At 33.7% G+C, this 24,773-nt stretch overlaps 1 protein-coding gene across 5 annotated transcripts; it reads right to left on the reverse strand.

Annotated features, from left to right (window-relative positions):
• Positions 1-2,239: 2,239 nt before the first annotated feature.
• Positions 2,240-11,232, reverse strand: LOC139852688 (uncharacterized). 5 transcript variants are annotated; one of them, XM_071842016.1, is made up of 10 exons: positions 10,997-11,232; positions 8,876-9,112; positions 7,643-7,774; positions 6,301-6,504; positions 6,025-6,206; positions 5,789-5,891; positions 5,612-5,704; positions 4,662-4,907; positions 3,677-3,940; positions 2,240-2,929 (listed from the first exon to the last, which is right to left on the reverse strand). In XM_071842016.1, the coding sequence occupies exons 1-10, from the start codon at positions 11,123-11,125 to the stop codon at positions 2,420-2,422; spliced, it is 2,100 nt and encodes a 699-aa protein (XP_071698117.1). In that variant the 5' UTR covers positions 11,126-11,232; the 3' UTR covers positions 2,240-2,419. The 5 variants fall into 5 exon arrangements, with proteins under 5 accessions (XP_071698117.1, XP_071698118.1, XP_071698115.1 ...); XM_071842017.1 differs by having other exon boundaries at positions 2,240-2,974; positions 6,301-6,354; positions 10,997-11,231; XM_071842014.1 differs by having other exon boundaries at positions 2,240-2,971; positions 10,997-11,231.
• Between the last annotated feature and the right edge of the window lie 13,541 nt (positions 11,233-24,773).

The raw sequence follows: 24,773 nt of genomic DNA on the forward strand, positions 1-24,773 counted from the left end.
ATTAGATGTGTTGTCTACACGAGGTACGAGATTTGTAAAACGGATATCTACCGGCTTTGGAGAAAAGCTTAATGAAGCTAACTCTCGATAAGAAGTATCGAGGAGTGGATTAAGGTGGATTAGTTAACATCCACCTGAACCACTATAAATCCTTGTATTTTTGTTCTTTACATTATTTTCATTATTGCTTTAAACATAAACACTATGCATATTGAGTTTGAGTGACAAAATTGCTGAAATGGTCCCTGTGGTTTGTATCAAAATGCTGATTTAGTCCCTATGGTTTTTTTTGACGGACTTCATCCTCGTGGTATGTCAATGTTGCTAATTTCGTCCCTATTTCTGACGGCCGTCTAAATTAGCCGTTAAGTCAGAGTCACGTGTGAAACATGTGAGGGCAAATTTGTCAATTTTTATTTTCTTCCTCCTTTTATCACCTACATCTTCTCTTCTAATCCTTAAAATTAAAACCTAACATATTAGGGTAGTGATATTTCCAAATGTGTTTTTGATAGATCCACTTAATTTTACATCTATACCCTTAAATGATGTTCTCTATAAATTTTATGTTAGAAGTCATTTGAGGGTAATCTGGGAAGATACCACCAAATATGTGTGGATGTATAAAAAAACAATTTGGAAATATCATCACCCAACATATTAAAAGACCAAAATCACCGATACCCAAACAAATCAAATCAAATCAAATCCAAAACTAAATCTTCATCTTCAAAAGTGCTGGAACCAAATCAAATCAAATCCAAAAGTAAATCTTCATCTTCAAAATCGTTGGAGATCACTAAACATTATATAGATCTCGATTGATGAACTAAACTCCGGCCTAGATCCGATTAAATAGAAGAATAGCAGCAACGTTAATCACATCTATCTATCAGATTTAGTTAACCATAAATCGATTTAATAGAAGAATAGCAGCAGCGTCTCTGGTGTTTCGTATTTGTTTGGTGCGTATTTATATATACGGCAATCATTGTTGTATGAGTTTACGAGTCACAATTTTTTCTTGTTATGCAAATTTAGACCTATTTGATAGTTTGAAATATATAAAGGTTGTTTTTTAGTTTGAAGATTAAAACTTGTTATATAAACTTGTGGATCTTGGTTTTGTGGTAATGTATTTTTTGTAATCTAAGTGAAATGTTTATGTATAAGTTTCTGATTTTGATATGGTTTTTTGATTTTGATTTTTGAATTTTGATTTTGATTTTTAATTTTGATCTTGGGTTATAGAAAAATAAAGGAATATATGTTGATATTAAGTTGCAGGTTATGACTAATTTGGGAAGAAAAAAGGGGAAATAAAATTGAGATGAAGTAGAAAGTGAGATGATGATGAAACAACTGAAAGGACGAGGATACCCTCACATGTTTCGCACATGACTCTGACTTAACGGCTAATTTAGACGGCCGTCAGAAATAGGGACGAAATCAGCAACATTGACATACCACGAGGATGAAGTCCGTAAAAAAAAATCACAGGGACTAAATCAGCATTTTGGTACAAACCACAGAGATCATTTCAGCTATTTTGTCAGTTTGAGTTGATTAAGTTGATCAAAATTGGTTAAATCTTGTTAATCATCGAAAAAGTTTTAAAAACGTATTAAGTAATCAGTGGAGGTTTTGGGGGAAAAAAAAGAAGTTTTTTGGGCAAAAAATGAAAGTTTTGTGGCAAAAAATGGAGGTTTTGTGGCCAAAAATTGGAGGTTTGGGGAAAAAATGAAGATTTTTGAGGAAAAAATGAAGATTTTTGAGCAAAAAATGGAGGGTTTTGGGCAAAAAATAGAGGTTTTTAGGCAAGATTTGAAGTTTTTTTTTGGCAAAGATTAAAGGTTTTAGGCGCAAAATTTGGATAATTTTAAGTAAAATTTGAAGGTTTTGGAGCAAAATATATAGGTTTTGGGGTTAAAAAAAATCCACGGGGGCAAAGTCGAAAAATTAAAAAAAAATTCACTAAACTTTAAAAATCGACTAGGGGCGGGTGCCCCCAGTCCCTATATAATAACGCCCATGTAAGTAACTATTCACCCTCTAGTTACTTTACATGTGTAGACCTATGCGGTCTCGTCCTGTTAGGGGCACAAACTATGCGGTCTGATTTTGATCAGAAAAAGAAACATAAACACAAAAACGAAAATAACTAACTAAACGTCAAACTGCTGAACCAGTCAACCCAACGAATAAACCTCACAGATTAGAACTATTCATTCATGTAGCAAATCCAATAACCCCCACATGTCAGCAGGTACTTATATATACAAAATGAGCCAGTTGAGATTTTCTGTGAACAAGAATCAGGAGCTATCAAGAATCAAGAATCTGAATCTGAATCATTATTTCAAAAAAAATTAGTATATGAGTAATTTCTACAAAAAGATTCTAGTACAAGTAAATCAACTTATAAAACCGAATCATTTAACCACGACTCTTTTTCAGCCTCAGATTCCAAGAAATCATTATTCATCTTCGTTTCTACAAGATCAAGTACTTGAACACACCTTTCAGCCTTTTTAAATTCTTCTTGTGCAGTCACAAGCTCTATACGCCTCTCTTCAAGATCCATTTTTGCAGCTCGTTTAACCAAACTGGTGTTCGCCTTCATTTGTCCATGTAAACTTGACCGTTTTTGGGCAGTGTTCTTTTTATGTAAAGATTCAAGGTGAGTTCGAAGCCACGTAACGTTCATGTTGGTTGCTTCTGCATCTAACACTTTCATCTCTATTTCTTCCATATCAGAAATTATGGTTTTAAAATCATCGGTTTGAATTCGTTTGACGACTTCACAAATAACCTCGAGGATCGATTCTCGTACAGAAGCTGTTTTGACTACACAATTAGATGCAATGTCGCCGTGTTTCTTGAAAATAGCTTCGAGAATCGGTGCATTACTTTTCTTGATTTTGTAGCCCTGGACACGTATCAAGCTGTATAAAACCTTTTTGGTCGCTTTCTGCTGTACGATATAGAAATAACTTAGAAATGGCAAGACGGGCGGGGCGGGGCAAGTAATAGGTCAAATAGGCTGGGTTGAAAAAGTTAGTTTCTTTATACTTTCGTAATAACCAAAATAGTATATGTAATTTTGTAACAATTTGTTTATTACTCGGTATAAAAACAGGTAACATAAGAAGATTCGAGTGCAAACCCAACAACAATAGTCGATTTTATGTTTGATTTCAAAAAAAGGTTACCATAATTAAGTGGAGATTTGTTCATATTTATGGCTACTGACTCAAGTACTTGATTTCGGTCAGTGGCGAATGCATGCCTTAAGAGGTGGGGTCCTATGACCCCACTAGTATAAATATATATTATACAACATACTCTTCAAATTGTATAGATCACCACTAAAGTTAGCTACAGGACCTATATATTTTGAAATTTATGGTTTTTTGAAAGTAAACAACCACTAAAGTGCCCTTCAAATATAATTATCTTTTTAATCATTTAAATATTGAAATTCGTATAACTCGACTACTGTAGATAAAAACAAGATATAAGTGTTTGCAGGTTAGATAAACCCGTCCAAAAAACAGCCCTTTTGACCCATTATAGCCTACTACGTCTAAGAGTGCAAATCTGGGCAAACCCTGTAAACCAGAATCTTGAAAACATACCCATAATAGAATAGTTACAAGATGGAAATGTCATTTACCTGTTCGTCATTTCTCTTGCGTTTTCCATTAACTTCTGTTACAAAATATGGGGTCACCGATGGATCATCAAATGAAACAGCATTTTTTTCATCATTCGAGTGCATGCCTATAAGGCAAACTTTATCTCTTTTTGAATCTTGACAATCGCTTAATGTATGCTTGGTATTAATGGTCTCCTCTAAAGGCTCCAGATTAATCTTATGAGTTGCATCGTTCCTCAACTTGCTTGTATCACTTGTACAGTGATTAGTACCTTTAGCCTCCTGTTGAAACAAAAAAATTAGTTATTAAACATACGCCAATGATGACCAACATATGTGAATTTTGGTTGAACCAAAAGCTAGACGGCAAAATATAAAATGAACAAAGAGCACATAAATTCTAAGCATTTGCCATATTTAGGTTGTAAAATGACAAAAATACCCCGAATCTACTCATATATAATTAGCACTCCGTCTAGAGGTGACTCTTTTGAGTACATATTGTTAGAAAGTTTTCCCTAGATCTGAAAATCAAACAAAACAAAATTTATATTTTATTTCTTATATTTAGGTGGGGCATGAAGGTTAACTTGTGGTGGGGCCTCAAATCCTTGCAAGACGTCCCAGGTTCGAAACTTGTGGTAGCCAGGGAAGGGTTGGAAACAACCAGTAGAATATGGGGTTGAATTACTCGCCCTATTAGGCCCGAACAGGGAAAAACCTTATAGCTATAAAAATCTTATAATTGGCAAGACGGGCGGGGCGAGTAAATTACTCCGGATATAAACCGTAGCATAAAAACTAGAGTATAAACCTAAATACTATTACTCTAGTCCAGAAATAAACAGGATATATTTGGAGGTTAGATAAACCTGTCCTGAAAACACCCTTTTGACCGATTAGCCTACGCCGTCTAACCTTGCAAATCTGGGCAAACCCTATAAACCAGAACCGCAAAACCATAGCCATACTAGAATAGTTACAAGATGCAAATGTTATTTACCTGTTCGTCATGTCTCTTGCGTTTTCCATTCACTTCTGTTACACAATTTGAGGTCGCTAATGGATCATCGAATGAAACGGCTAATTCCGAGTTAATGGTAATTCCATCTCTTATTGAATCTTGACAACCGCTTAGTGTCTGCTCCATTTTAATGGTCTCCTCTAAAGGCTCCAGTTTAGTCTTATGAGTTGTATCATTCTTTAAGTTGTTTGTATCACTTGTACAAGGATTAGTACCTTTAGCCTCCTGTTGAAAAAAATCGATTAGTACACATATGACAATGATGACCAACATTAGTTAGTTTTGGTTGAACCAAAAACTAGACGGCAAAATATAAAATGAACAAAGAACACATAACTTATAAGCTTTTGGTATATTTAGAGGTGTAGAAAGACAAAATACCCCGAATCTACTCATATATATTTAGCACCCCGTCTAGTGTCTCTTTTAAGTACATATAGACGTAAATTTTTTCATTTTACATCTCTAGACATGGTAAAAGCCAAGGAGCACTCTGTATTTTACAATGTTTTGCAAAGTTCTTTCAAGATCTGAACATCAAACAAAACAAAATTTATATTTTGTTTGTTATATTTGGATGTCATGAAGGTTAACTTGTGGTGGTGGTCTGATATCCTTGCAAGAGGTCTCAGGTTCGAATCTTGTGGTAGCCAGGGACGGACTGGAAACAGTAGAGTATGGAGTTGGATTACTCGCCCTCTAACTTATTATGAAATTAAACTTATACATAATTGGGTCGCATGTGTGTATGCATGCATTATCCATTAACTAATAAAAAGAATCCCATTAAAATTCTAACAAATGTCTGTTACTAAAAAGTTTTGTATCTATAGAAGTACATACACGAGCATCACACACCTTAACTGATATAATGGAGTTATATAAAGACGTGCAACCATATTGAAATAATCATAGAAAGCAATGCTTACATCTTGTGCCATATTTGTGCGATGTGATCTAAGTTTAGCATCACAGTTCTTGAGAACTTTCTGCCCTAATTGCCAACAAATAGGTGAAACAGTCTGTAATAGTATAGGATGTAATTAGTGATGAATAAAGAACCTTCATGAGTGAAGATCCGAAACACAATTAATCAACTCATTAACCTTTTCGAGAATGGTATTAATAAGAGCTTCAAGAGCGAGCGCTTCGCCACTTTCCTCTATAATCATTGTCATTATTTTCTCCATTTTTAACAAGTTGTTGGCGCTTAAAATGTCAAAAAAAAGAACAAATTCATATAAGATTAGCATTTTCTCTCTAAATGAGATGAAGTTGAAGTCTGGTATCATTTTATTCTTATATATTTCAATTATTTAACACAAAGAAATAGAGTTCTTACCTGGGAAAAGTTAGAAATTGTTTAAAAAGACGACCTACTAGTTCCTCCAATTGTAAGTCCAACATCATTACCGGCAATCTGGTTTTGCTAAATATTCTGAGAACTCTATTCAACTTGCCATAGTTACTACCAGATGCACAAGATTGTTTCTCAAACAACGTCACAACAACTTCAAAAAACTCCTGTCCCCAACAACAACAGAACAGTAACTACTTTAAACTATATACTTTTTCTCAACTAGTTAAATAAAATGCTTATTATTAAGATGTCTCATACCTTCATTTGTTGGTGGTCGTACGGGGGGGCATCAGGGCCCATAATCCTTATAACCTGGCAGATACAACATACAACAGAAATATTGACATTCATGTCAGGATGTCTGACCAGTCCATTAGCACTCAATGGCTGAATGATTGGATGCAGTGCTTTAATCATCTCTTCAGATGATTGTTGCACCCAACTTAGAACTTTCTCTATTTCCTATCACAATTATACAAAACCAACTTAGTCTAAAAATTTTAATAGACAATGTTAAAGAATAGCAATTTACTGTCACTTTGTGAGTAATGATTAATGAACATAATAATAAACAGACCTACTTCATTCATCTATAGGCATGTGCATACCCAATTTGCTTTATAAATGTGCCAACATCTCATGATTAAGCTTATAATATTGGCCAAAAACTAATTTTCCTTTCTCTTCTAAGAATGTTTTGGAACGATCCAATTTGGTAAATACCAAAACCAATTTGCCCAATTGTTGATTGGAGTAGAATGAGAACCGTGTATACAGATAACAGATTACCGTAGACATGAACTAATCGAGTAAACTACACAAATTTTCCATTGGGTTTGGTGAATACTAACAAAATCATCACTAGTTTTGCATCGATAGTACCACTTGTAATGCAAATTTGCAACAAAGTTCACTTACTAATAAACTATCAACGAAGGACAAACTTGGTAATTCTCATCAGAAAACTTGGACGATTCATGTACCTTACTGTTACTAAAATTATCTTAAAATGTTCAAGTGCTCATGTAAACAAAGTGGTTATTTTGGGGCAACAAAATAAGCAAAACTTATTAAATAAAGAACGCATATTTTGACATAAATCTAATAGAATATCTGGTGTTATATCTTTTTTCTCCCAAGACTGATAAATAAGCACATAAAAGCAGCATAACTTAGAAAAGAGTCTTTGGAATAACTTAGAAAAGAGTCTTTGGATTAGGTAATGCTGAAAAAATATTCTCAATCAAATCCATTACAATAGTGAAAAAAAAAAAAAAAAAAAGGAAAATTCATATCTAGTAAGCAGCTCCCTGTTTACTTTTTTTTTATTTAGAATAACTTTGTTTACCCTCTTTTATGCACCGACTTAAATTAAACAAGGTAAAACCCTCACATTTTTGCGAACTTTATAGCAAATAAACAGAGAGGCTTCTCCTTAAAAAGAATCAGTAAATAAACTATCCCAAACACTATCAGAATTTTGTACCTAGAAACCCTAGCATGATTATTTTTATTAATTTATAGGCTTTAATTATTAAATTTCTATTGATCAAGTAAAAAAAAAAAAAAGAAAGAAAAGAAAAAGAAAAAAAAAACTAACCGAAAGAACGTTCAGAATGTCAGGAGTTGAAGAAGAAACATTAATCAGCTTATTCCCGGCGTCCACCACCAGCTTGATCCCTGAACCCCTTGCTGCCCGTTTAGTCCGCATTTTTTTTGTTGCACTACAACTCTACAATGAGATGGAAAATTTTATTCATTCTTTTAAATCAATATATCAATCAATAAAGCTGAGATATTAATAAAGTATTAGACAAAGTGGTTTGCTGGGTAAAATTCAATAAAACCAAATTCCGATATTAATATATATATATATATATATATATATATATATATATACATATATATATATATATATATATATATATATATATATATATATATATATATAGGTTGGGTTAAAAAGTTAGTTTTTTTATTTTATTTTTATGTTTTCATAATAACCAAACTAGTATATGCAATGTTGTAACAATTAATTCTATATAAACCGCAACATAAAAAAATTTTAGTACCAACCAAACTACAATAGTTGATGTTTGATTTCATAAGAAGGTTACCATAATTAAGTGGAGATTTGTTCATATTCAAGGCTAATGACTAAAGTAATTAATTTCGGTTGTGATTTGCCTATGACATGTTGGAAACTGGTTGAATGAGTCAAACAAGTCAAAAGTCTCTCGAAATGCATTATTAAGTAAATCATTTACTTTCAGTTCACCCCATGTACTTTGAGTCATGGGATAGGAAGAGGTCATGGGTTCGATCCTTAGGGATGACATGATTTTCTTTAAAACAATTGAACATCAATAATGGTGGTATATATCGACCCTATAGGGAGGTTTTACCGGATTCGTTCACGGACCTCTACCCGGAACCATTGCCCGAATGGATGTGTTCCCGGGTACCATCGATCGGGTTCGGGTTCGGGTTTCCGCCCGAACGTGTGTGTTACGTGCAAATGATGAGGGTCGTTGAAATAAATGATCTACTGATGCCAAAAAATCGCCGTTAAAAAAAAAGAGAGTAAATCATTTACTTCAAACACTATATTTTTTCGGAATCATTTTTAAAAGTTAAGTCATATAACTTTACTACTCTAGAAATAAACAAGATATAAGTATTTGCAGGTTAAATAAACCCGTCCTGAAAACACCCCTTTTGACCCATTATAGCCTACTCCGTCTGAGAGTGTGCATATATGGGCAAAACCGTAAACGAGAAACACAAAACCATAGCCATACCAGAATAGTTGCAAGATGCAAATGTCGTTTACCTGTTGGTCATTTCTCTTGGGTTTTCCATTCACTTCTTTTACACAATTTGAGGTGAGTGAAACATCATTCTTTTCATCATCCGAGTGAATAACTGTATCTCTTGTTAAATCTTGACAATCTCTTAGTGTCTGCTCCATATTATTGTTCTCCTCTAGAGACTTCAGTTTAACTGTATCAATTTTATCGTTCATCAACTTACTTGTATCACTTGTACAAGGAATGGTTTCTTTCGCCTCCTGTTAAAAAATTTGATTGTTACAAATACGACAATAATGACCAACATAATTTAGTTTTGGCTGAACCACAAACTAGACAGCAAAATATAAAATGAGCAAAAATGCGCCCAACTTTTAAGCTTTTGCCACATTTAGAGTTGTAGAATGACAAAAATACCCCGAATCTACTCATATATATTTAGCACTCCGTCAAGAGGTGTCTCTTTTGAGTATATATATATATATATATATATATATATATATATATATATATATATATATATAGTGGTAGGATCAATGGGGAAGTAACCAATTGGGGGGGAAGCGGGGGAAGCAAAAAAAAAAAAATTTCTTTTTTTTTAAAAAACTTTGTTCACGAACATTATAGATTGGATGAAAATATGAACATTTAAAAAAGACACTCTGTGATAAATGTTTTTATTTTGGCGGGAAAACGCTCGAAGAAATAATATATAAGAATTATCGTGTTTTTCGAGCGTATTTAGAGGGTTTAGACATTAGGGTTTAGATATTAGGGTTTAGAAATTTAGGGTTTAAGGTTTAGATTTAGGGTTCAGATTTAGGATTTAGATTGAGTTTTTAACACGAACGGTTTAGGGTTTAGGGTTTTGGGTTTTGGGACTAAACCCAAAACACTAAACCCTAAACTCTAAATTGGGCTAAATTTTGACAAAAAGTACTTCACAAAACATGAAAAAAAAAAACTTTCTAAGATTAACATTCTTCACGATCAATATTATCTTGAATGTTATTTTTGTTGATCGTTTTCCCGCCTAAATAATAACATTCATCATGAAGTGTCTTTTTTAAATGTTCATATTTTCGTGTGATCTTGATGCCTGAAAATATAAATCGAAAAAAATGAAAAAAAAAAAAAATTGGCTTCCCCCTTCCCCCGAAATGGTTACTTCCCTCTTAATGCTGCCCCTACATGTATATACATATATATGTACATGTATATACATATATATGTATATGTATATGTATATGTATATGTATATGTATATGTATATGTATATATATATACATATATATATATATATATATATACATACATATTTTCTTCATTTTACATCTCTAGGCAAGGGAAAACCCTAGTCGGACTATGTATTTACAATGTTTTAGAAAGTTTTTACCAGATCTGAACATAAAACAAAACAAAATTTATAATTTATTTTTTATATTTGGAACATACGACTGAAATATTAACATTCATGTCAGGATGTCTCATCAGTCCATTAGCAATCAATGCCTGATTGATTGGATACAGTGCTTTAATCATCGCTTCGGATGATTGTTGCACCCTAATTAGAACATTCTCTATTTCCTATCACAATTAATCAAAACTAACTTAGTCTAAAATTGTTAATAGACAATGTTATAGAATAGCAATTTACTGTCGCTTTGTGAGTAATGATTATTAATGAACATAATAATGAACAGACCTACTTCATTCATCTATAGGCATGTGCATACCCAATTTGTCACTACCCATATTTGCTTTAAAAATGTGCCAACATCTCATTGGTAGGCACATGATTAAGCTTATGATGATATTGGCCAAAAACTAATTTTCCTTACTCTTCTAAGAATGTTTTGGAACGATCCAATTTGGTAAATACCAAAACCAATTTGCCCAATTGTTGATTGGGCACAGGTTACCATAGTAAAACAGGTAGGTTAATTTCATGTTAAAAGATCAAATTCCAAATCTTCGTACTAAGCACCGACTTAATTTAAAAATAAAAAAAAGAAGAAGAAGAAACCCTAACCAAACGCCGTCCGAATTTCGTATCAGAAACCCTAACTGTATTATTTATTATTAATAATAATATTAGCTTAAAAAATCAAGTAAAAATAAGTTAAAGAAAAAGAAACCCTAACCAAAAGAACGTTGATAATGTCAGGAGTTGAAGAAGAAGAAGAAGAAACATTAATCAGCTTATTCCCGGCGTCCATCACCTGATATTCTAGCTTCATCCCTGAACCCCTTGCTATCTGATAAGTTCGCATTTTTTTCGTTACACTACAGTAATAAACCAAATTCCGTAATCAGTGTAGCACTCATCATTCCCTTGTTTTATGCAACTTGTCTTTAATCATGCGTATATACAACTCACATATTTTATTTTTTCGGCGAAAAAAGATATACAGCTCTATTATAATAATAATAATAATAATAATAATAATAATAATAATAATAATAATAATAATAATAATAATAATAATAATAATAATAATAATAATAATAAGAAATTGGCAGATGTTTATTTCACAAAGGTTACCGCTTCTGCAGAATCCACTTTTTCGTTATCTCCCTGACAATCGGCCTTATGAAAATCGCAGCAGGGTGATCACACCTCTGCTTGGCTAAGGGCAGTCCCTATTTTGGGGTTGGGTCAGACGATGAACGCAAAGACTTACCGATGTGTGTTGTGCTACCGGTTGGGTGTTCCATTGTTCTCTATCTCGACGGCATGCTCTGCCTGTTCAAGGGTTTTTACTGGGGATATTTTCGGGGATCACGCGGTGTCTTGTGCTGGTATGGTGGGTATTAAGCATCGACATAATGTTGTTCGGGATTCCCTTGTTGATGTTTGTTATCGATCTGGGATTTCAGCGAGAAAGGAGGTTGACATTGGGTTGTCTGGAGGGAACGACAGGGCCCTCAGACCTGCAGATGTGTTACTTTATTCCTGGGATTGTGGTCGCGATGTTTGTGTTGACTTGACAGGGTCTTCTCCTTTGACACAGTCTGGGCTTTCTGACTTTGTCCCTGGACGTGCTGTGGTTGATGCGGCTCGTCGGAAGCGGGTCAAGTACGAATCTAGCTGTCAGACGATTGGTTATGGTTTCATTCCTTTCTCATTTTCTTCCCTTGGGGAATTAGAAAAGGATGCTGTTTCTTTGCTAAAGCGGGTTCAGAAGAGTTCGATGGCGCAAGATATTGGTGCCGGTGCTGCTGCTCATATTTTTACTAGGATAGGTTTTGCTATTGCTAGAGGTGTGGGGGCCCAGATTGTCTCTAGGCTCCCCACTAATTTTTTGTAAGTTTTAATACTTTTAAGTTTATTATTATTATAATAATAATAATAATAATAATAATAATAATAATAAATAAATAAATAATAATAACTAGTAAAATGACTCGTAGAACCACGGGTCTATTTAAACGAAACAATTTAATGATATGTTTTAGATATTAATTGAACGTAAATGCTAAAGTTATTTAGTTTAATGACTCATGGAATCACAGAGTCCGAATATGAAACTCGTCAGCTGAACATTTCATCAAACACTTAAAAATGCATATTAAACAATTCATATACATTCATAAGAGATAATATTGGTTGTCATTTTATTTTAAAAGTGTAAATTAAAATATAAATTTAGAATTGATTTCTTTCTGCCTATCTTTTATACATTTTCGTACTCAATTCAAAATAATTAATTAAAATAAATCAAAATTATTTAATCTATATTCTATATTATATATAATAACAAAGTCAACTTTTGCTAATCAATTTTAAAAAAATTCAAAAGGAGAAAAAGTGATCATTAGATTAAAAAAGATCTTTCAATATCAACCATTAGATAACTATTAGATGATGTGATCACTCAACAATTGTCTATATCCTCATTTTCTATTCCTTACTGTCAAAAATACACTCATGCCATCCATAATGAAAAAAATACGGGGTCAATATTCTATTCTCGTTATCAAAAAAAAAAAAAGACACTTCACGGTAATCACAAACATCAAATTAGGGTTCTTAGGTGCAATCCAATTTGAATTGGCAAAACAATTACCAGCAAACATAAGCACACTTCGCGATAAGAATCGATTATTCACAAACAACAGTCAAATTACTAGCAGTAGCGAAATGGCAAAAAAATTAGGGTTCTTGATTACGGTTCTTAGGTTGCAATCCAATAATCTAAAACGCTTCTTCTCGTTTCAAAATCAAATTCGGATTCGTAGGGTGAAATCGATTTGAATTAGTATCGTTGATGATATACCATAGTTTCTGTGACGCCCCGTACAAAATCAACGTGTACGGATCATCAACAACATGATCATTACAAGGTCACAACACTATATGCTGTTTTAAAACAAGTTTTGCATTCATGAAAAGATAACGTCTTTACCAACGTCAAATGTTTTACAAAAGATAACGTGCTTCTACGAATAGAAAGCATTTACATAAGTACGTGACACAAAGGTCATTACAAAGCATTTGTTCAAATGTAACATAAGTTGTGAATGCAAAGTAAAAGTTCCATGATTGAGACATCTCTAAACAATGCAGCGGAAGTCTAACACAGCGAGTCTGTAACAGCAAGTCTATAACACCAAGACTATAACAGCAAGTCTAACAGCGGAAGCAACAACGTCTAAGCACCTGAGAAATACATGCTTTAAAATATCAACACGAATGTTGGTGAGCTATAGTTTGATCGTAAACAATAATGTAATGTAGACTACGAGATTTCAGTGCTTCGACCAGCATTTCAAATCAGTATTCCAAATCAATATGATAAAGTATATGCTTATCCGTGGGCACTCGGTAACTAACTTAACAAAGTAAAATAAGTATCACCCCCTAAAAGTACACTTGGTGAGTGCGTAAGTTTACGAAGTATTAAACACCCGTTAAATGCTAGCGCGACTAGCCCGAGTGGGGATGTCAAACCCTATGGATCCATATCTAAGATTCGCATCTACCGGTTCATAAACCAATAGTTAAACGTTACCGAGCTAAGGGGAATCTTTGTGCCGTTATGTCACCCACACATATATAAAGTTTAAGTACTCGTGTCTAGTATGTAAAATATAAAAAGCGCATGTATTCTCAGTCCCAAAAATAGTAAAGTAGAAAGGGAGCTATAACTCACCGTGAAAAATGCGGTAAAAGTCTATAGAAAATGTAGGCAAGGAGTAAGTCGGTCCGAAAGGTCCTCAACCTAAGTCAAAGGTTACTAAGTCAGTAAATCGTCCCCAAAAGTTTAAAAGTAAATAAGTTAAGTCTTAAGTATCATCATCATCATCATCATCATCATACGTAAAGGATAAGCTAAGTTTTCAACAAGAATAGAGTTCGAAACAAAGGGCTGATTTTGGACAGCTGCTACGACCTCTATACAAACTGAAAAGACGCGTGGTCAGTGGCCAAGGCTCCGTATGTGAGTCCTCTTACCGCTGTCAAATTTTCATCTCCTAACTCGATGTCGTTTGACCGTGGCGACGGTTCAAGCGCGAGTAGGTCAGAAATTTCAGCACGTCGTTACAAATGCGTAGTGATTTTCGGAAGGCTATAAATCCTAAACCGTATATCGGATTTATGCGAGTCTTAAACGAAAACTTATCTAATCGAATCGAACTATCTGGAAATTAACTTTCCAGAAGTCCCAGGAGTCTGATCAGACCCTGAAAAACAGAAAACAAGTGCTCCAGTGGGTTTCTTGGTGCTTGATGCTTATCACGGTTCTCATCTTTGATGTGTATAAGCCTCAAGTGTACAACTCTTTGATGTTTTAGCATCACTTTGGACAAGTTTCAACCATAAACATACCATGTTAAGACTAAGGAGAAATACAATTCACTTAAGAGTTTTAGATGGATGATGAACCAAGGTTACATCATGTTCTTAGTCTCAACACAAAAACAAGTTCTATTCACAATTTTAAGCTACAAACTTTGATTCAATCAAACAAGCAAGACCTTAAGTTACATAAATTTGATCAAACAAAGTAATGAAACCCTAAGCTAGAAAGCTTGGATCCCTTAACAATAATTATGAGATTTCAAAGCTAGAAAGCTTGAATCTTTTATGTATTGAAGATCTTTAAAGCAAAAAGCTAGATCTTCAAGTTTTATGAAGATCATAAACACAAGTTTTGATCTTTTAATAAAAATAAAGTGATCTTAAGCTATAAAGCTTAGATACATCAAAGTAATGAAGATCCAAAGCTAGAAAGCTTGAATCTTTTATGTTCTTGAAGGATTCAAATCAAAGTTTGAATCTACAAGATATAACAAGATCAAAAAACTAAAAAGCTTGATCTCATGATGATGATGATGTCGTGATTAAGAAGAAAAAGAGAAGAAGAAGAAAATTTAAGAACTTACAATTTTAGTGTGGGAAAGACTAGAGAGAAAATTAGAGAGCAAGTGTGTGTAAAATGAGAATGAGATCAAGTGTGAAATGAAAGAATAAGGCTTGTATTTATAGTGGTGGAGGTGGTGGTTTGTGTCTCCAAAACCGACAGCCAAGGGGGGACAAGGGGGACAACTTTTGCTTTTTGCATGGTGGTGGTCTAAAGGTAGTGCTTATTGTTGGGATCTCATGCAACATATGTAGTAATGGTTAATAAAAATGCTAGTATGTTGGCTCATCTTAATGGGTTTTTGTCCTACATCTTAATGGATCATAAATCCATTAAAGTTGGGCTAATTTAATGGTCCATTAACTAGAGTAGGGTGGGTCTAAGTCTATTAAGGTAAAAAGTCCAATAAGACTAACTAGTGTGCATTAGTAAATTACTAAGCGTAATTAAGCAACCAATAAGCCAAATAATTGTCATTAGAAAATAACAATTAGTATTACGTAGTCATAATATTTCAATTATGACCAAAGTTTAAAGTGTACAAAGTACATAGCTCGTTTTAAACGACAAGTGACACTAACGATCGTCAAAGCATTCGAGGATCAAGTTAAGTGATTAAACACTTAATAACATGTTTTAAGACATTAACGGATGTAATTATCATGAAGTAAGATCCCAAAAATATACGCAGATTCGTGAAAGTATAGAGCACAAAAATATAAGTCGAAAAAGTCGGGTCGTTACATTACCCACTCGTTAAAGAAAATTTCGTCCCAAAATTTTGAGGAGTGACTAACAATGGTACCGAATTTTGAAGAAGAAGGAGCGTATCAAAGTTCCGAGAGACTCGTGGGCTCAGAAGTGAGCTATTTACCTTGAAAGGTACTTGGTGGTATAAAAGTAAGAATAGGTATATGTCATTAATTAAGTCTCTTGACCTTAAGATCAACAAATTGATTTCGTTTCATAAATATGTCATCTTAATATATACCCATAAAAGGAAAAATGATGTTTTTAGCCTGACAGGCATCTTCAGTAAGCTGGATGCATGAAATGCATCATGAATGTTACCAAACTCATCTAAAACATTGAGCGCTTATATCGCAATACAAAGCTGACAGATAGAATGGAAAACATGGTGATCATAACCATGCGATTTGATGTTTGGATAGTGTTAGCCACGGACTTTACTACCCCTTTAATTTCGGAAGGTGACCATAGGCATAAAGAACCCGATATTTAAGAAACGTTTCATTTGAATAAATGAATTGAAATTTTAGCTGAAAGTGAATAATCAGACTTACATGCAATGAAAGCCGTAATTATTTATAGTGTCTTCAGGGCGGTCTGAACAAACAATGAAAGATATCACCCAGTTTACCATACTGCAGGTAAACTTATCCTTGGATGGAATGAAAGCACAATTCCATGATGTAACTATATGCTTTCAGTTACATGCTGAAGTTAGGGTTAACATCGACTAGAACAACATATGGTTGCAACCAACGAAGGAAGAAGTATATGGAGTAACCACATCAGTGTTATAGATGTTTTAAGCAGTCCCTTCCAAGAGGATAACAAGATTTATGGATTTTTAAAGTAATTTACATTACATTTTCGAAAGAAAGTCGCACGAAAGGTGTGATCTTTGAACGAGAGTGAACTCTTCGTACAACGAGCGAGTTGATCTGAATTTATCCTTATACTTAAGGGGATGCGCGAATGAGAAGATACGTGAACCCTTGGTCATAAAGAATGGTTTACTCCAAGTGAAAAGAATCTCAAAAATGATTTCTTGTACCTCAACATACTGATTCATATAGATGATGTTTACGAGGGTGTTGTGATTAGCCATGAAATATTGAGAGTAGAAACCCACCTAGTGCCTTTCCTACAATAGGGTGACCACTGAGTGTACCTCAGAAAACTGATTTATCGGCCCGCGTTTTTGCCATGTCTAACCTTAAAAGGAACATTTTATGAGCGCAAAGATTTCCTAACAAATTTTATAAAACTGCCATCCAAAGTGGCTCGAGTGTTTTTAACAAAGATCTTAATGGTAAGCTTCATCCCTAAACGGGGGACGAGAAGAAGTGTGATCCATACATGGTGTAGACTAATATGAAAACCTTTAATAAAATCAACCAAGGAAGTTTTGAAAACCCTTTAAACGTTCGATGTGACAACATAAATGGAACGAAGTTCTTAGTAAATTTAAAAGTATGTACAACGTATACCATTTTGCACAAAATTATTCGACTTAAGTTAAACAACTCAATAAAGGAGCGATTTTTAAATAATTTGAAGGTATAACTTAGTATGTTCTAACCAAAATAAGTAAAGGTAAATTTATTAACTTAATTATATACATACATATATGATTTTATAAATCACATAAGTGATAGAAAAATTTTATTACTTTCATTTGTCCATAAATCTCGTGAGGACCGCACAAATAAACAACGTGTAAAAATTTTTATAAATATAGTTTTTCGTATTTCAGAGGTTATGAGTTGAAAAAGATCGAGTAAAAAATCTTTGAATCATCGGGTGACATGTCACTAGGTAATGAAAACTAATGAATTCAATGTAGTTTTGATAATTATCAGGACACAAGTCTTTGGGCCAAAAATGTTCACGTGCGAAGCCGTTACTAAAAGTGAGGTATGAAGGATAGAGCATGAAGATAAGAAGTTAATCGCTTCTTGACTTTACAAAATGCCAAACAGGTTATGACTAATATTAAAGTCGAAATACTGGTGGTGTTAATATCACTAAATGAGAATCCCCTGGAATAAGTCAGGAATTTAAAGTTATGTAAGAAAGAGCATCTCTCCAACAGGTGTGGCAAATAAGATCCCTGGGGTAACGCAATAATTTTGAATGGTTTAAGTGCTAGTGGATGCCCAAAGGCTCTGCATAACGTGGCAGTAAGTGCCTTTATCCCATACAAACACATATGAATCTCTCGATTTCGACGGTTGTAAAGTCTTCAGGATGACTTGGATACGAATAACACGAAAAATTTTATATAACAAGCAACGAAAATAGAAATCGTTTAAGGTGACAATGTAAGAAAAGAAACGAAGTTCTTAGTAAACTAGAGTTATGTACACCATGTACTATTCTAAGTAAAATATCTTTTGAATAAAAGAATTGATTTGTAAAAGTGAAAGTAAAATTTCATATGTACTAGTCAAAAATAAGTAATTATTTACTTTATTATATATAACATATACGATTTCTAAAATTTGTATGATTGGCAATAAAATAAATTTATTTTTATAAAACTTCGAGAGGATCGCACAGTAAAATAGTGTGTGTAAAATTTTGGCAAACAAACTTTTCATATTTCAGAGGTTACAGGTTGGAAAAAAACGATTGATGAGGATCGAGTAAAAGATTTTTGAAAATGTCGGGTGATATTTGAGCAACAATGTCACGAGGTAATGAAAACTATTGAATTTAAATGTGGTTGATGGCTATTAGTATGGCATAAGTCCTTCGACCAAAAATGCTTAAGTGTGAAGCTGTTGCTTATAAGTGAGATACGAATAGGAGAGTATGAGGATGAGAATTATCCACCCATTGATTTTGGAAAATTTTGAACTGGTATGACTAATATCGAAGTAAGAAGGATGATGGTGTGATTATCATCAAATAAGAAATCTCTCGGAATAAGTTAGGATTTAGAGTCGCGTAAGAATGAGTATCAAATAAGATTCTTGGGTAGTCTTTAAAATAGAATTTGAATTGCTGTGGTGACGGGATACAATTTTCTTTATGTATCATTGTGCAAGTTTGTCCATTGTATCGGTTTCTTTCATGGTTAGAAAGTGAGCAGTTTTGGTGAGACGGTCAACAATAACCCAGATAGTGTCATAACCGCCTACCGTTTTCGGTAGCTTCGTAATGAAATCCATTGTTATTCCTTCCCATTTCCATTGTGGGATTTCGGGTTGTTGAAATAACCCAGATGGATTTTGGTATTCGGCTTTGACCTTGGAACAAGACACTTCCCAACATAAGTAGCAATGTCCTTTTTAAGGTTCGGCCACCAATATTGTTCCTTGAGATCGTGGTACATCTTACCAGCTCCGGGATGAATCGAATACCGTGACTTATGGGTCTCGTCTAGAATAATGCCTCGTAAATCCCCATAACTAGGTACCCAAATTCTTCCGGTGAAATATCGGAGTCCAGTCTCTTTAACCTCGAATCGAGAGACGAGAATGTTCAAGCGTTCTTGAGCAATATTTTCCTCAGTCTCCAATTTCTTCACATGTGTCAAAATAGCAAAATGCCCTTTTTTCATGACCTTTCGTGCCTTCATGCAACTAATAAGTTCAGCTTCGGGCTACTCCTCTCCCCCTAAACTATTAATGGCTCACCATTCTTACGAGGTATACGAATAATCTTCTCACTATATATAACTTTCGCTTTCATCCTTGAAAGCTGGTCCATTCCAACTATTACATCAAAGCTTCCTAACTTGATGAGTATTAGGTTAATCCTAAAGTCCATTCCAACTATTACATCAAGCTTCCTAAATTGATGGGTGTTAGGTTAATCTTAAGGTTCATTCCAACCAAATCTTATTATATTACCGTGAAAAATTCTATCAATCTTCTCAAATAACATCTGCTTGTGCGTATGTAACTAATCCTTTCCAACTACTACTTTAAAACTTTTAAGTTTTGTTGACATGAGGTCATCTTCAAATGAACCACCCGTTAATTTTAAGGTACTACCTTAAATTATTCCTTTATCTCTACCAGCTTACCATTAGCTTATCCTATAGAATACTTAACTCTCATGGTTGTTAATGGCTTATTAGTCATAACACTAAGGTTCTTAGATATAAGGTTTCTATCACTCTAGTATTAAATAACTTCGAGACAATAAAACGTTGTGACGAGACGTACCCTAACTAAAATCAGGATCCATGCGAGTCTCCATAGCTAAGATAACGATTGCTCTACCGCAAGTAAGTCCAAAGTTTTTCCTATTTGAGAACTTTTTCCTTAAGTGTCCAGGGTGTCTATATCTATAACAAATTTTCGGTTTATCAATTCTGCAATCAAGGCCCTCCTTGTACAGTATCTGGGCTACGTGGTTATTTTCCCTACCTCTAACAGACCATAATGCGTATACTCAAGTGGTTCCTATCAAAATTTTCTTTGAATCACTTCATATTCCTTATGTAGTAACATTGGAACTTCTGCATGATTTACTTCAATATAATTACGATGGCCGGGTGTCATTATATTGTACTAAATCGTACGTTCATTCCATTATCACTCCATATGGTCAATGTAACGTGATCACTTCAAGTTCTACTCAATTTCATCTAACGGTGCTTTATCTATGCTATCTCAAAACAAAATCTACATAATTAATCTCACGGTTTCTCGGTGTGGGTGCGTAAGTTCCGTAGGTCATGCATCAATGCCTAACTGTCCTGAAATTTTATTCAAAATGTTCGGGTTCAGATAATGTCGTTAGGTTCCTTTCTAGAAATTCAATCTGGGTCTCGTGTCAAGTTGTACGTGTAGCAAGTAGTAATACGATATGTCTTGAGGTGACTCCCAAGTCTTTGGGTATGACTGAGCATCAGTAGAAGACACTCTGACCTTGTGAAAGGAGATGCCTTCCCGACTTCTCCAATGCCTAAGAGTGTTAGGGACCTAAGTCCAGAAGTGTTGTTAGATCGTCGAGTAGTGGTGAAGAATGAAAGAGATACGTGACGGTCATGAAAGCGTACGGGATACGAGTCAACTTGCGGAAACTGAACAACCTTCTAATGTTCATACGTTGTCCGTGGCTAATTAGGGTGAGCTCGGGGGTGGGGCGAGGTACGGTTACTCCGATAAGTCCTCACATATCTCCTCCTCCGAGGATCAACTTTAGTGGGCGTGTAATCTGAGGGGTACTCTTCTTAGATTGCGTGAAGTAATGTTTCGATCTCTGGAACGGTGGAACGATAGTAACAGGTGGATTACATTACTAGTTCTTAGGGTTAGACGAGTGGAAAAAGGGTTCAGAAAAACATCTGAACTAGGAAAGATAAATTTTCCAAGTCGGTACAGCGGATAGCAGACATGTAGCAAGAAACAGCATCAACAATAACCTAGGTAGTCTATTGCATTACACAAAACTATAGTAGATAGTAGTGTCATGCAGTAGTATCAGGTAACCAGTAGCATGCTGTAGTGACCTGAACTTTTCCATGTTTATATATATTAATTGAGATTGATATTTACATGACTAAATGTTTCCAACGTGTTAAGCAATCAAACTTGTTAAGACTTGATTAAATGAAATAAGTTTCATATAGACAATTGATCACCCAAGTTGACCGGCGATTCACGAACGTTACAAATTTGTAAAAACTACATGTTGTGGTATATATAGACATATATATATGGTTGACATGAGATTATGATGAGTAAGTATCTCACTAAGTATATTAACAATGTGTGATATACATAAGAAATGAGATTACTAAGTTAAGAAACTCGCAATGATATATATAACGATTATCGTTATGATAACGTCTACTAAATACATATGTATCTGATAATGCTAAAAACGAACATATATTTCATAGCATTATCCCTCAAGAAAGACAGGCTTTTAGTTGCAATTGTCCTATTTACAAGTGATATTCGTTTAAATAATAAAAGGTGAAGACAAAAGACAGATTCGACGAATTGAAGACGCAAACGACCAAAAAGCTCAAAAGTACAAAGTACAATCAAAGTGGTTCAAATTATTGATGAGAAACGTCTCAAAATTACAAGAGTACAAGACGCGAAATGCAAAATACAAGATATTAAATTGTACGCAAGTGTAGTGACCCGAACTTTTCCATGTTTATATATATATTAATTGAGATTGATATTTACATGATTAAATGTTTCCAACATGTTAAGCAATCAAACTTGTTAAGACTTGATTAACTGAAATATGTTTCATATAGACAATTGACCACCCAAGTTGACCGGTGATTCACGAACGTTAAAACTTGTAAAAACTATATGATGACATATATATGGATATATATATAGTTAACATGATACTATGATAAGTAAACATATCATTAAGTATATTAACAATGAACTACATATGTAAAAACAAGACTACTAACTTAATGATTTTTAAACGAGACATATATGTAACGATTATCGTTGTAAAGACATTTAATGTATATATATATGTAATGACCCGGACTTTTTCGATCAATTTATACTTATAAGATTAATATTTACATAAATTAAACCTTACCAACATGATAAGCAATCTAAATTGTTGAGATTTATGTTTTTGAAAAGAGTTTTACACAACGTTTGACCGTCCAATTTGACCGATGATATCACGAACTATATATAACATACGATAATTATACGTTTATGTATATATATGTATTTATATATATTTAACATGATCTAAGGATGTTTAACATCTCATTGGGTACTAATAACAATGAGTTATAAGTATATTTTGAAACTACTAACTTAAGTTTTCAAAACGATAACTATATGTAATGTTCTTCGACATAAATACTTATAACCTATAATACTTATACATGCATCGTATAGATATGTATTTTATCACTTTTAAAGGGCTTACATACATAAAACAATATAAGTATATTTACAAAAGATAGCTATATTTGAATCCTCGTTCCGTTTTCTCAAAGATTTCTACACGTATATCTAGGGTATATGTACCCGTATCATATGCAGCTTCTAGATGTATTTACTATTGGTATATACCAATAAAAATCTGCTCCTTAGCAGCCGTAAATGATTAAGAAACATGTGGAACCAACCATTTGTCAAGTAGCATGAATTATTTAGCAAGAAAACAAAGTTAGGTATCTTTTTTTTCCTTTATAACCTAAAAACGTTTTTATGCATGCACACCATTTCTTCACCCCATTTTCTCATACTTACACTCCCATTTCTCTCTCAAAATACTCTTAACTTCATACTTGATCATCTCCAAGCATTTTCCCCATCATTTAGCTTCAAAAACAACCCTTAATCATCATAAGAAAAACCATACAAGAACACTTCAATAATCCTTTCAAGAATACAAGTTTACTTCCAACCTTTCAATCCCACTCCACCAATCTTTTATCCCAAGATTATTTATTATATTTTCCAGTAGCCTTGTCCAAGTAACTTGAGGTAGTAACCTTGTTCATAATTTTATTCGATTCATATTTATATAGCTATCTTATTTTGTGGTATAAAATTTTAACAACAAGAACATAGTTTGAATGTTTTCAAACTTGTTTGCAAACTAAATAGATCCTTCTAACTTAACTTTTAAAATACTTCAAGACCTGTAATATATCATAAATATATGCTAATTTAACAAGGTATAACTTGGTTTTTCAAAGAACACCTTAAAAACTGAATTTACGACGTCGGAGTGTAACCGGGGGCTGTTTTGGGTTGGATAATTAAAAACCATCTTGAACTTTGAATTGGAGGTTTATATTCTGGAAAAATGATATTTATTATGAATATGTTAACACATAAAAATTTCATGATTTAATTCAAAGTATAAGTATTTTTAGAAAAATGGTCATTAAATGATATTTTTGTAACAAAAATGATTAACTTCATAAGTTTCACTAAAGTTTGACCTATGACCTGTGATTTCGAATACAAACTAAGGTATTTACAGTTCATAGTCTTAAAGAGGGACTCGATCCAAGGAAGTGGCAAGTTGAATCAACGAAAACGGAGTTGTAACGAAGAAACTATGACCAAAACGAGATTGGATATCTAAGACTAGTTTAGCTACGAAAATAATTGGAGAAAATTAAATAAATCACATCTTTTTAAAATAACATGATATTTTATATATATGTACTCATAATTTAATTTTATATGGTTCAGGATCACCCGTAAACAATACGAGAAGATTAATCATAAGATCCCATGATTGTACGCAACACGTCATTTGACAACACCGGTACTTTATGTACGCAACACGTCATTTGACAACACCGGTACCGTGGGTCAAGATTAATCTCGACCAATACATATACGATGGGGGTTTTTATTTATTTCATTGGGGGTTTATTAAACACCTAAAAATGAACCATTAAAATTGAATTACTAACATCGGACTGCTAACTACGGACTAAGAAATTATTAAAACTATTAAAAGTATAAAAAGTATATATATGTGACGATTGTTTAAAATAGAAATATATTGATAAACTATATATGGATAGGTTCGTGATATCAATCGGAGACCAAGTCGAAATTACATATCTTCAAGACGAAAGTGAGTATATAGTCCCACTTTTAAACTCTAAGTATTTCGGGATGAGAATACATGTATTTTATGTTTTACGTTATGGACACAAGTAACTGAAAAATATATTCTACGTTGAGTTGTACCACTGGCATACTTCCCTGTAGCTTGGTAACTGTTATTTACAGCGGTATTGTAAACGCGAATCCTGTTGATAGATCTATCGGGCCTGACAACCCCAACCGGACTGGACGACCAGTATTCAACGGTTGCA

The sequence above is a fragment of the Rutidosis leptorrhynchoides genome, chromosome 6, assembly GCF_046630445.1.
Source record: "Rutidosis leptorrhynchoides isolate AG116_Rl617_1_P2 chromosome 6, CSIRO_AGI_Rlap_v1, whole genome shotgun sequence".
NCBI lineage: Eukaryota > Viridiplantae > Streptophyta > Magnoliopsida > Asterales > Asteraceae > Rutidosis > Rutidosis leptorrhynchoides.

Excerpts from the sequence above, each read along its gene's own strand:
- LOC139852688 (XM_071842013.1), bottom strand. The coding sequence starts at position 11,125 with ATGCGAACTTATCAGATAGCAAGGGGTTCAGGGATGAAGCTAGAATAT. Across the intron at positions 7,775-8,875 it reads CCAAGAGAAATGACCAACAG|AGTTGTAGTGCAACAAAAAA; the intron begins GTAAACGACATT and ends ATCTCATTGTAG. Across the intron at positions 5,705-5,788 it reads TTAATACCATTCTCGAAAAG|ACTGTTTCACCTATTTGTTG; the intron begins GTTAATGAGTTG and ends ATACTATTACAG.